Source organism: Erpetoichthys calabaricus, chromosome 15 (genome assembly GCF_900747795.2).
Source record: "Erpetoichthys calabaricus chromosome 15, fErpCal1.3, whole genome shotgun sequence".
NCBI classification, from domain to species: domain Eukaryota; kingdom Metazoa; phylum Chordata; class Cladistia; order Polypteriformes; family Polypteridae; genus Erpetoichthys; species Erpetoichthys calabaricus.
In genome coordinates, this window is record NC_041408.2 from 75,807,002 (window position 1) to 75,819,464 (window position 12,463).

Consider the following 12,463-nt stretch of genomic DNA (forward strand, 5'->3'; position numbering starts at 1 on the left):
TAAGAACTGTGGAAATAATCTGGTGTTAGTTCCTGCTTTGCTCCTAGTGCTCTAGAATTAGGCAACAGCCTCCATGTGCCTACATTTTAGTTAGGAAAATCTTAGAATAGTGAAATATATACATTAACTCACGCTTGTTGTGGAATTACTGCAAGATAAAGAAATGACAAGATTCCCTTAAGCGTTGTTCAACTGATATAATGAATACAGCTCTAGCTCAATCCACAATATGGATTGTGGTGAATTTCACATTTCTAAAGCATTGAAAGCTCATCCCTTTTTGTGACACGCAATAATGTGCAGCCTGACTGCACCGATGCTGTTTGAAAGTTTTACAGGTACAGCGAGTACAACTGCAGTCTCAGCCCTTTTTTCTGTTCTGTAATGGTAGGTATAACATGAAACATCAAACAGATGAGCCTCTCTTCTGAACTTACTTGCCTAACAGTTACTTTACCTTGTTACTGAGATTTCAATGTAAAGTTAATAAACTATAGCTTGAACTTAACTGAAAATAGAGCACCAAATTACGAAAAGGGCTAAGGAAAATGAATATTTCAACTAGCATACATGTCATACTGAGAGCACACTTATTTTTTCCATTCCTGGCCTTCTTTTAGCAGACTTTCTGTGACCAACAAAAATAAACTAAAATAATTCAATTGCCATCTGCTCTCTGTGGACAATCGCAACTAGGACTTCAAGGGTTATGTAATAAAAGAGGAAATGGAAAAGCTGATAAGATTATAAAGGACCAGGCACACTGCTTGACAAATTTTACCTTCTAGTACGTGATACTCACTGCCAAAGTATATAGATAGATAGATAGATAGATAGATAGATAGATAGATAGATAGATAGATAGATAGATAGATAGATAGATAGATAGATAGATAGATAGATAGATAGATAGATAGATAGATAGATAGATAGATAGATAGATAGATAGATAGATAGATAGATAGATAGATAGATAGATAGATAGATAGATAGATAGATAGATAGATAGATAGGAAAAGCACTGAATGATAGCTGGAACTTTATTTGTCCCCAGGGGTAAATTTGGCTTTTTACATGAGCTCTTTAAATAAATTAATAAATACATAAATAGGTAGATAAGTAAGTCAATAAATATTTACACACACTTTGGTCTGAACACACACCAGAATGACTATTAATGTAAAAGAAACAGAAGTAGAAATAGCTTTATACCAATTGTAATAAAACCTTTAAATGGTCCAAATTCAGTATTGTGGAAATCAGTAACTATTATAGAATTCTTATTTTATGTATATAAATATGTCATTAAAAAATGTATGTATATACGTATGTATGTAGTGTGGCAGGTGGCCGGGGCCCATGCCAGGCTGGGACAGCCCTGCAGCATATGTTCCAGTATCTCCCCCTGGACACTAGGTGGCAGCCTCCCTGGGTTGCAGCAGTGCCTTGGATTCCCGCAGGGCTTCATGGGAGGTGGAGATTGGTGCAGCCCTGTTGGTTTCCGCAGGCACCGTCAGGGGGTGCTGCAGCAGGAGCTGCTGGACCCTTCTGGGCACTAGTTTTGCCACACTCGGAAGTGCAGCCGGATGTCGGCAATCAAACACCTGGAGCACTTCCGGGTGCCCAATACAAGGGGCCAGCAACCACCACTCAGAGGCCAGAGTTGCGTGGAGGAGAACGAGGTTGCCTGGGAGGAGTGGTGGTACAGAGAAAGAGCGTTTTTGGTATTGCTGTATTGTGCTTGGGACTGTGTTGTGGCTGGGGGACACGGGGAAGACGTGCCCTCCAGCTGAAGAAAAATAAAAGTTTATTTATTTTATATGTGTGCCTCCGTGTCCAATCTGTGTCGGGTCGGACACATATCTAGCTCCTTTTTACAGTAGTAATGTGCTTTTGTATGTTGACGACTGGCTCAAAACAAATTTCCACTTGTCGATAATAAAAATAATCTAAACTAAACTAGCTATCATGGGAGCAGGCTGTGACTACCCCTGACTTGCTTAAATTTTGTAAATGATGTGAATGAAAATCATTAGAAAAATCATGTGGTGTGACAGTGGCAAGAAAAAGGAGGCCAACCCTTTGGAAATAATCTCATTTATGTATAAAATGATCATAAAATTTGGTCTGATCATCTAAGTTAAAAAAATGAACAAGAACAATCTGTTTTTTCTAATAATGCACAAAGTATTGCATTGCTTTTGTTAATACATCACTCAAAAATTCACAGGTGTAAGTTGGAAAAAGTCTGAATACCAAGGCTGATGAATTCAAAAGAGTTGGTGCACCTGGACTCCAGCCAATGAAATGAGATTGGGGGAGTGGTTTGGAGATATGTCAACCAATAAAAAACACTCAAAACATTTTGAGTTTGCTGCTCACAAGAAGCAACTGCTAGTGTGAAGTATGCCTTACAAGAAAGAGCTCTCAGAAGATCTGTGATCAAGAATTGTGGATTTGTATAAAGCTGTAAAGGGTTAAAAAGTCAAAGAGTTGAGATATTCAGCCCAAACTTAGACAAACTGAACCCTCAGTTCAACAGATGGAGGCTGGAATTAACAACCACGTGTCAAGTCTACTTAGTGTACATCAGCAAAACAATGCCTCTTGTCATACATATGATTTGGTAAACAGGTGTTGAGAATAATATTTTTGCCACCCTATGAGTATTTAATCATCATAATAAAGAAGTTCCTGTTGTTGGAATGACTCAGCAGCTCAGATGTGCAAGCCTGCCTACTTACTCCACAAAAATCTTTATTTACTGTGCATGTAATAAATGGTTATGATGAAAACTGTGTTTAGTTTGTTGTGTTCAGATTATTATTTTTAAAGGAAGCAGGCTATTTATTGGAAGAATTCAGTTCACAGCTTTATTTAAATGTTACCGTTTTTATATAAATTTGCTCCTGGTGCTTTAGGGTTCCTTTGCCTGTCAAAGTAGGACATGGAATGTTTTTTCTCTAAATATAATTATTAGGCAGGATTAGTAAATCAGAACATTTAAAATAATCTGAGGGATCTGTCAATTTTACTGAAAAGGAGAGAATGCCTGGTGAGAAGCCTGCTTATTCCACATATACACCAAAAGAGTTGAAAAATGAAAATACAAACTTATCTCTAAAGTCTTTACTATAAACAGAAATTTGAATTATTTGGCAGCAGCAAAGCTTTTTACAGTTCATTAGCGCATGATAAATTTATATGGACAGCAAGCACAAGGAACATTTCATTCCCAGATGAAAAAGCCAACAATACAGAAATCCTCCAATAGCTAAGAAAACATTATTTAATGTAATTTAAGAACAAAACTACAAAAAGTATTGCTTGACTACATTGAATATAGTAATTCTCAAATTAAATATAATTAAACAAAGAATTTCACCAAGAACTTAGAACATTAGCAATAAATAAGCACTATCACAATACTTTAGAAACTAAACTTCTACATTTTATCCAGCTCTGTATCAAGCAAATCTTTTTGTAACACATTATTTTGGTGAATGTGGAAGATGAAACAACCTGCACGGTCAAGGTGACAGCATGATGAACACTGACAGAAGTAATTGCATTTAAATTTAATGTTATTATACTTCACAGAAAAGTGCAGATTATTTGTTTCTATTTCCACTCAAGTAGAAAAATCAAAAAACCAACAGTCTCACAGGCATAGTGCATGGAGAGAGTGCCGAGGAAGCAGATCACTAAGCAATTGCAAAGGCTTTGTAGAAATCAAGACCTTGTGTCTAGTGCCGTGCCTGTTGATGCTAAAGGAAGCAGAAATGCATCAAAAATATCAGCTGGTATAAAAAGGAAGCGGCACACTGACCCTGAACCTTGGGAAAGAGAGAACTCAGCATTTCTCCTCCACGTGTCTGTCATCACAAGACTATTGCTGTCATAAGAGTGGGAAGACAAAGTAACAAATCTCCCAGTGCAGTATTTTCATAAACTGACTTTACTTTTGACTGCTGGCTCTTTATGTTTTTATGTTTCTTTCCTTTTCTTGTGGTTTTATACTTTCAGCTGCAGAATTGGAATAAATGGGCTCTGAGCCGGAGTGTAGAGCAGAAAACAACTGTCTTAAGGCTGTGTCGCATTACACATTGTTTTAATTGATTTTCAGTCGCAGATTATATTTACACCAATAACAGTGCACTGTACGATAACATACAGTGAATACATTTGACTTGAGCAGTCTTAGTTTTCATCCTCTTTCTCTGTATGTTTAGCATTTGTTTGCTCAGAGGTTGATGCACTTGCTGTTTCTTGAGCAGCTCTTCTTTTCTCCGCCCTAGTGGCCCGCTTCTTCTCTTCTTTCATCGGCATCTTTTCGCGTTAAAACTGATTCAAGTCAGTGTTTGTGTTGCAATTACTTTGTACGTTTTCATGAATTTTTCACTTAAGCTGGCACTTAAGTCTTCAATTTGCCTCAAGAATGATGTAAGATATGAAGAGGGAGGGGAAGTGACGGCGAAGGTGGTAGGGAATGAGAACGACGCCTGTATGCATACACCGCACTGCTGGCCACTGTCGAGAGTTGATTCTACAATAAAATAAAATAAAAACAAAAAGAGGAATAACCTTGGAGGTCAATCATCACCCCAAAAGCGGATAGTAGACGTCACGTAGTATATGTGTACCAAATTTCAGGTCAACAGATGAAACGGTTTGCAAACTACTGGTGATGTAAAATCCTGGACAGACAAACGGACAGCCACGGTAGAGCATTATATATAAAGATAGTCTTAGCAAGCAGAGCCAGTTGAGGTCTGCTTCCATGAACTGTGCTCATGTAGTCTGACATCCTCAAAGACCCAATCCTACCAGTCTGCTATTCACCCCAAAAGAATTAAACACATTTGAATTTCATCAGTCAAAGCGGGGCTTGTGTGTATGCAAAAGCTAACAATCACTCAAGAAGTACAATGCATATAATACAGCTACGAAAAATAAGGAATGAAGGTGTTTTTTGGACCTTGCAAATAGAAGAGAGGCTTGTCTGACTGAAGTCACTTGTTTTATGTACCATGACAGAAAGAAAAAATGAAGAAAAATAAAAAAGAGCTGCGATTGAGGCTGAACTTGCTATACCTGAAAAGCATTTGTACAGTGCCAGCTCTGTCAGGCAGTACATTACTGGCTGTCAGAATAAGGAATGGACTTGCAGCACTTAAGAAATGTGAAACTATGTTGGAAACTCATGACAGTGTCATGTAATTTGCCTTGCCCTGCAATATCTACTCATGTTATCTGACATATTCAGCAACTGCATTCTTCAAGTTTGACATCCCCTGTGACTAGAAGTTGTATCAAATAAAGCCAGATTTAGACTGTTCCACAAAAGGAATATTACTGTGGCTTGATAAGCTATTGTTACTCATCTCTGATTTGGAAACGTGACATTACTGCAAAACTCAATGAGTGCAATCAGTCCATCTGCTGAAAAAAAACAACGTATTTACCAAAAATGTATTTACCGTATATACTCGCGTATAAGTCAGTTCTTGAAACACAAAAAATCAATCATAAAATCAGACCCCGTCTTGTATACCCGTTCAAAAATGCAACACTTAATTTTTTTTTTTTTTACATCTCTTGCCTCCTCCAATCTCACACCAGTTTCTCTGACACATCGAATTTTGTTGCAGCAGCCCAGTTACCAATTTCTTTCACCACTTCAACAACTTTTAATTTAATACCAGCTTCATATTTTCTTCTGATCGAACACTCCATCATAGATAAGGGATGCTCTTACGATAAAGGTGTATGAGGGTGTGAGAAACAAAAAACACAAATCAGTGCAAACGTCTCTTCGGAATAGTTCGGGTATTACTGTGTGGTCACGTGGACACAATAGAGAGAGAGAGAGGTTAGGAGCACACGCTGCTGATACAGCGCACTGCCGCACCCACATAGAAAAAAAAGGCAGTGTGCTACGTGGTTACTCTCTCAGGTGAGCGTTAACATATCATAATCTCTTGGACCAATAGCGTGAGTTTTCCACATTCGACTTATACGACCGACATTATAAAATACCGGAAATTATACGGTAAAATCAAGCCCCGACTTATCCGCAGGAGAACTTAAACGCAAGTATATACGGGAACTGCTCTGTAGCATCCTTGGAAAGGCATGCACAAAAGGCTGGGGAAAAAAGGATACAAAACCCCAAATATAAATATAGTATATACTGTATATAGTGGATACCAGAAGTCAACACAGCCTTAGTGAAATTTCAACTTCTGTTAATATAAAATCTAAAATCAAGACAGATAAAGTCAGGCCTTTTTTCTCATTTAAAAAGATATTGTAACAAAAAAGTCAGAAAGTGAAACATAAATGGCTTATTTTGTAGAAAATTAAAAAAAAAAGCTTTCAATACCTTGGTTGCATTAAAAGATGTCCAATGTACATTGTATAAATGTAGATAGATAGATAGATAGATAGATAGATAGATAGATAGATAGATAGATAGATAGATAGATAGATAGATAGATAGATAGATAGATAGATAGATAGATAGATAGATAGATAGATAGATAGATACTTTATTAATCCTAAAGGAATAAAAAGGCACAAATATACAAATAAAAAGAATGATCGTAATCTTGAATATGCAATCAGCATCCAAACATCTCTAAAACAATGAGAAGCCGATGCTGGTGACCCTTCTATACTCCTGCGTTCTTCTTTGCTCTCAGTAGTCATCACTCCTTTTATTAAAATTTGATTAAATGTTTACTTTTAATTTAAAGGTTAACAATGGCTGAAAAGGCTTAGTGAGATTACATATCAAAAGGTGTCTGAAAAGACCCACTAAAAAGCTCCTCAGTGAGATGTTCTTCTTTCCTAGTACAGAAGGTCATTCCAAGCTCACATTGCTGAGCATTGGTGCAATGAATACTTCTCACAAATTAGCTGAAAATGTATACCAGTGCAAGGATTTCAGATGAATGGTTATTTGTGATACACACTTACAAAGCCATTGATGAGGACAGCATAGCCACTCAGGTTACCGTTGATCTTATCCGCTCGAGGAGTTTCCCACGTCACCTCAAGAAAGGAGCCATTGACCATCAGTGTAACGTTCTGCGGTGCCCCAGTCGGAACTACAAGAAGGACAAAGTGAGATTAGAAAAGAAAAGTTTCACATGCATTCTTTAAATTTTCAGAGCGTACTTAAAATTAACTTATATCTAATGTATTTTGTGGAGAAAAATAAAATATTTCTAAGTTACAGAATAAGGTTTTGCTGACCTGGACATTTCCCAGCATTACCCCGATGATAATTTCATATAGTCGGATACTTCTGAAAATAAAATATTTCTAAATAGGGCATGATATGGTTCATTATTACCATTCTTGACATTAGTGTAATAAAATGTGATAAAATATTAAAAGTTAATGTGATGTATTCAAAGCACGGAATTAGAAATGAGTTAAAACTACAAGTCAAAGTCACATAATGAAAGAGAAAGACGGATGCTGCAGTCACTTGCTATCCAGCAGATGGGAAACACAACTTTGCCAGTAAGAAATTTTCAATGAACAACCATAGAAGGGGGATTTCCAAGTCGGACAATTCAGAAAAAACAATGCTACCTTAACTCTCTGACTTGTGAGATGTAACGCTGACCTTTCACTTTAGTTAATACTATAAATAAAGAACAATAGCCTGGTCAGCTAGAAATGGCATTTTTGTATTTGGAGTGATGTGAGTCACTGTTAATGTGTTTAATTTGATGCTTCATTTTGTAGAAAAATTACAGCTTCTCTTTAATTGCATTTTGTGTGGACAAAGTAGTACAGCATATCATACAGTGACTTTATGGTTCTCTCAAAATCCGACTGGAAAACCACATGAATGCAATGAAGTGGGAATGTGAGATGTCACAAGTGGGAACTCTGAAATACTCCCACAGTACGTGAATGCAGTATAAGAATGAAGCGGACTGTCTTCCATTTTATGGCATTCAGTAAAAAGTATTGACCTGGATCTTTGGCAAGTAAGGCCTTAAAAGAGAGTTGGAAAAGGGAAAGGATGGAGGGAAATGAAATTAGTGAAAAGAAAACAAAAAACAAAAAGTGCTGATAAGCAGGATAAGAATATACAGTAGAGTAAGAATGCAGTAAAATAGAGATCAGTTCAATACTAGTTTTTCGTAATTAATTTTATGGCACTACCAACAGTTAGTAAAATCTGAATGCAGCTGATTAGGAGACAAAGTATGGAGGGGCCACTGTCACAGCGTTACAGCAGACAGGCCGTACATAGACAGACAGTGCCATTCGAAATGAAGTCATCACATTTCAAAGGACACGATACACAAGCAGATTCTGATAAATCAGCATTGGGTATCATTTCAAAATTTTTCTGATGAGAATAAAAAAAAAGAGTAAATGGCCGTGACTGACAGACAGCTTCTTTTAAAAGACACTAAAAGTCTAGCAGTGAACAGAAACTCAATGCGTTTTTAAAAGGAACTACCTGTGTGGCCAATTTTACAATGCAAAATAATTCATCAATAACTCAAGATGCATTGCTACCATAAGAAAATTGAGCTAAGCAATGAACTGAAATGTACGCTTTGTTACATTTCATTAAAATATACAATTAAAAAAATACAAATCTGTCTTTCATGGTATTTTTACACAGTGAAGAACAAGTGCCGCATCTACAGTTCGCTCCTGCCTTGTAAAGTGCAGCCCATCATGACTCTTCTCGTCAGATCCTAAATTTGTCTGTGATGCCTGACTTAACTCTTCAACAGATTGCTGTAATTCTTCCTTTTTCCATGAAATGCTCACTACTTAAAATACAGATGACAGAGTGCTAGCCAAAAAGGCAGTAAACATATACAAATCTGTCAGTAGTCATACCCCAGGATGGCAGTTTATGGCGCTCAGCCCACGTAAACACATGAGGAAACTCCTTCATACCAAAGACTCATTAAATATGCTCACATCTCCCCGTACTGCACAGTAAAACAGGTCTCCTTTAATCTGTGGATCCTCAATTTCATCTCGGTGACTTAATCACTCTTTTTGCATGCAATATGTAACAAATCAAAATAAAATGTAGGCTATCGCACTTTTGCTTTACCGTACGTCTAATTTAGCAATATAATTTTTAAAATTACCACTGTATTCCACCTGTATTGTTTTGTTTGATCACTCCGTTAATGATTTTCAGTTTTACCTATGGCAATGCTAGTAATTAATTAAAGCAATCAACAAGATGTCCCCTCCTCGCAAGGGACTTCCAGTTAAATGTAGTTTGAGTGGGGAATGTCCTGAACACTATCCAGTGAAACAAAATGCTAAAAACAAAAGCTCTTTACAAAAATATTCAGACGTGAGCATCAGTAGGCTATGCGCCCTTGGAAGTTACCCGAACCACATTTCAGTCATTATTTACCACTCTGATGTTGATCTTTCTGAACATAAAACAGGTCATTATGATAGCAGTTGATGAGAAGAATTCATAATTAATTGCAGAATGACGTTATTTGTCTTTTTCTCTTGCACAATTTGGTTCAAAAACTAATCAGCACTAAAACTAATCATCATCTCATAACAGGCTTATGTTTCGTTCAGCCATTTTAGCTCTAGACAGTCCTCAAGAAACTGTGACACACAGACACAGACAGCCGTCATCGAGATATCAATGTTTTCGGTATTTGGGAACCCTAAAACGTCGAGATCTGTCAAAAACTGGAGATCAAAATTTTTGACAAATCTAAAGCTTTTTCTCCTCCCCTATAGACAACAGGTGATGGTGAGGGAGGGCGCAAAGCAAAAAAAGGTAATTTAACACAAAATAAGGGTTAAAATTTATATATGTGGGAGAATCACTACAGTAAAAGAATAATTTTAAAAAATAAGCTGCTGCTGAACCCAATACATTGTTCTCATTCACTTCCTCTATGTACTTGGCCACAGTAAATCTCTGCCAGGTTCAGCCCCCCTTGCTGCTGTCTCACCTCCCGACCTCAAAAGCTTTCTAGCCATTGGGGAGAAGTTTGTGTTCATCTATACGGAGGTACTTTGAGGCAATCCCAAGAACTATTTCTGGGTCTGGGAATGCCCCCCGCCCCCATTTCAGAGCTCCCTCTGGTGACCACAGGTCCCTTTACATTCCTGAGCACTACTCTTTCTTGGAGGGTCCCACCCTCTTTACTTATTTTGCTCCAAATCCCTACTGTCATGGTTGTGCCACAGCTCCATCTCTGGTCTCAGTTTCCTTTATCATAGTTTACTTATTTATTCTTGTTAACTATTTTGTGAATAATTTTTGTGTCACTTTCCATTATTTGATATTATGTGTTAATTAAGTAAAAATGTTAATTCAGATGTTTGTGTTAGTCTAGATGTTAGTGTTGAGCACCATTGGTGACAGCTTACCTAAGGCCTGTTTAAGAGCCCAGCATGCCTGAGGCAAGTGCTAAGGCCTAAGCTCTTTCTTAGCTTGTGTTGTTTGCTTCCTTTTGTGGTTTGTGTTTTTATTTGATCTTTCTTGTGTCATTTTGAATTTCTTACTTTTAACTTTTTGCTCTTGTATAAAGGGTATTGTTTCTCAGACTGATTATCCTTTTTTGGTGGATTTATCGTACAGCAGAATGTTGTTGATCCAGACTTTCAGTTAATCTGAAATGGACTTTTCATCTGGAGAAAAAAAGTCTCAACCAGTGAACCTGAATATGGCTTCCTCCGACAGACCCCGACCCATGTGATTAACCTCATAAGTCTTGATCTGAATTCTCCTAGCCCCCGTTTTCTTACTTATTTCACCCTGGCACCACCTTGCCAGGCTGATGCTCTGTCACAAGTGATATTGATATAAAGGCGCAATATACAGTATAAATTAAAACAATATATACAAAAATGGAATATTTACTTAACAAACGATGACATGTAAAAAATCCATAGAGGAAAAGATGACAAACAGACTTTGGAAAAGCAAAGTGAATCATGTCGCTTAAAATGTAGCATAAAATTCTGGACCTCTAGGAATAGAAAGGAAATTCCAACCACCACACCCCTGCATAGCACACATCAGGATTTTAAAATACACTTCCGCTTGGAAGACCCGCATCTGGGCAGCAGACATTGTTCCATTGTTTTTTGAAAAAAAAGAAGAAATCAAAACTGTCCAAAGCAATGAGTAACTTAATTTGTAACTAAAGAATTTCAACCTATAAGAGGTGCTGGTCTTCGCTGTTCTATACAGAAAATGGCTGATTAAACTTTCACTTCTGTTTCATTTAACTTCAGCAGAATATGCCAATAGACATGCTACATAGAAAACACACACACACACACACATACACACACAGACTGCACTTAGTTGTCGATCCTGTGGTCTACCGAGACCCCAGACAAGACTCTTGTGTGCCCTGAGCCAGCCCTGCAATTACCCAGTGGCTAATTGCTCACTTCCATTTCCTGTCCTGGACTTGGAGCAACTTTAAAAAGACACAAGAAACTACAAATGCTTGGCATGTTTTGCAAGATGAGATAAAACACATTGACATACAATCTGGAAGTTAAAAATAACTCTGAAACATTTATTTATTAGAAAAATCAAAGCTATGCTTTGGTTAGAAATTCACCCTTCTAGACAGAAATTGCATAGTTTTGCATACTGAGAGTGATTTTTAAAATAGATAAGGCTGCTTATTCCATTATTAGCTGAATTAACATAAAAAGTGCAACATTCTTAAATCTGCATAATCAAAATGATTTTCACAATCACCTTGGCAACGTGATTAGCAGCCATACCACCTGCACTTCAGAAGAGCTCATCCACCTGAAGCTAAGCCAGTTCAGGCCTGGCCAGTACTTGGATGGGAGACCACTGGGGAAAAGCTTGGGAATTTGCTGCAAGAGGTGTTGGCGAGGCCAGCAGGGGGGCACTTACCTTGTTGTCTGAATGTGGACCCCAATGCCCCAGTGCAGTGATGGAGATAACATGCTGTAAAAATGGCGCCGTCCTTTGGATGAGATGCAAAACTGAGGTCCTGACTCTCTGTGGTCATAAAAGATCCCTGAGCATTCTTCATAAAGCGTAGGGTGTATCCCGATGCCCACCATGGTCTAGTCATTCTGGCCCCCTAATCATCCTCTGCCTCTAATTGGCTAACTATCTCTCACCACTTCACCACCTAACAGCTAATGTGTGGTGAGTGTACTGGCGCAAAATGGCTGCCATCTCATCATCCAGGTAGATGCTACACTTTGGTGTTGTTGAAGTGGCTACCCACCCACTGCAGGGATAGTGAGAAAAGTGCTATATAAATGTAAAGAATTATTGTTACCATTAATTAAATAACGATTAAATATAAAGATAAAATCGGCATGTCTTTTGAAACACACTATCTTATTGCTTGTTGTCAGGCATTCAGTGCCTTTAAAGTGCTGGCCGTGCATTTGCAGCCTATCTTTCCTTTCCTCTGTGCAT

At 37.7% G+C, this 12,463-nt stretch overlaps 1 protein-coding gene across 2 annotated transcripts in view; it reads right to left on the reverse strand.

The window, feature by feature from the left end:
• The window catches only part of mertka (c-mer proto-oncogene tyrosine kinase a), a 171,876-nt gene that overhangs the window by 97,688 nt on the left and 61,725 nt on the right, over positions 1–12,463 (reverse strand). For both annotated transcript variants that reach the window (XR_007933607.1, XM_028820523.2), the window contains exon 8: positions 6,982–7,112. Coding sequence is in view for 1 of the 2 variants with exons in the window: in XM_028820523.2 (XP_028676356.1) it covers positions 6,982–7,112 (131 nt within the window). In the remaining variant the exon portion in view is untranslated. The remainder of the gene's footprint in view (positions 1–6,981; positions 7,113–12,463) is intronic.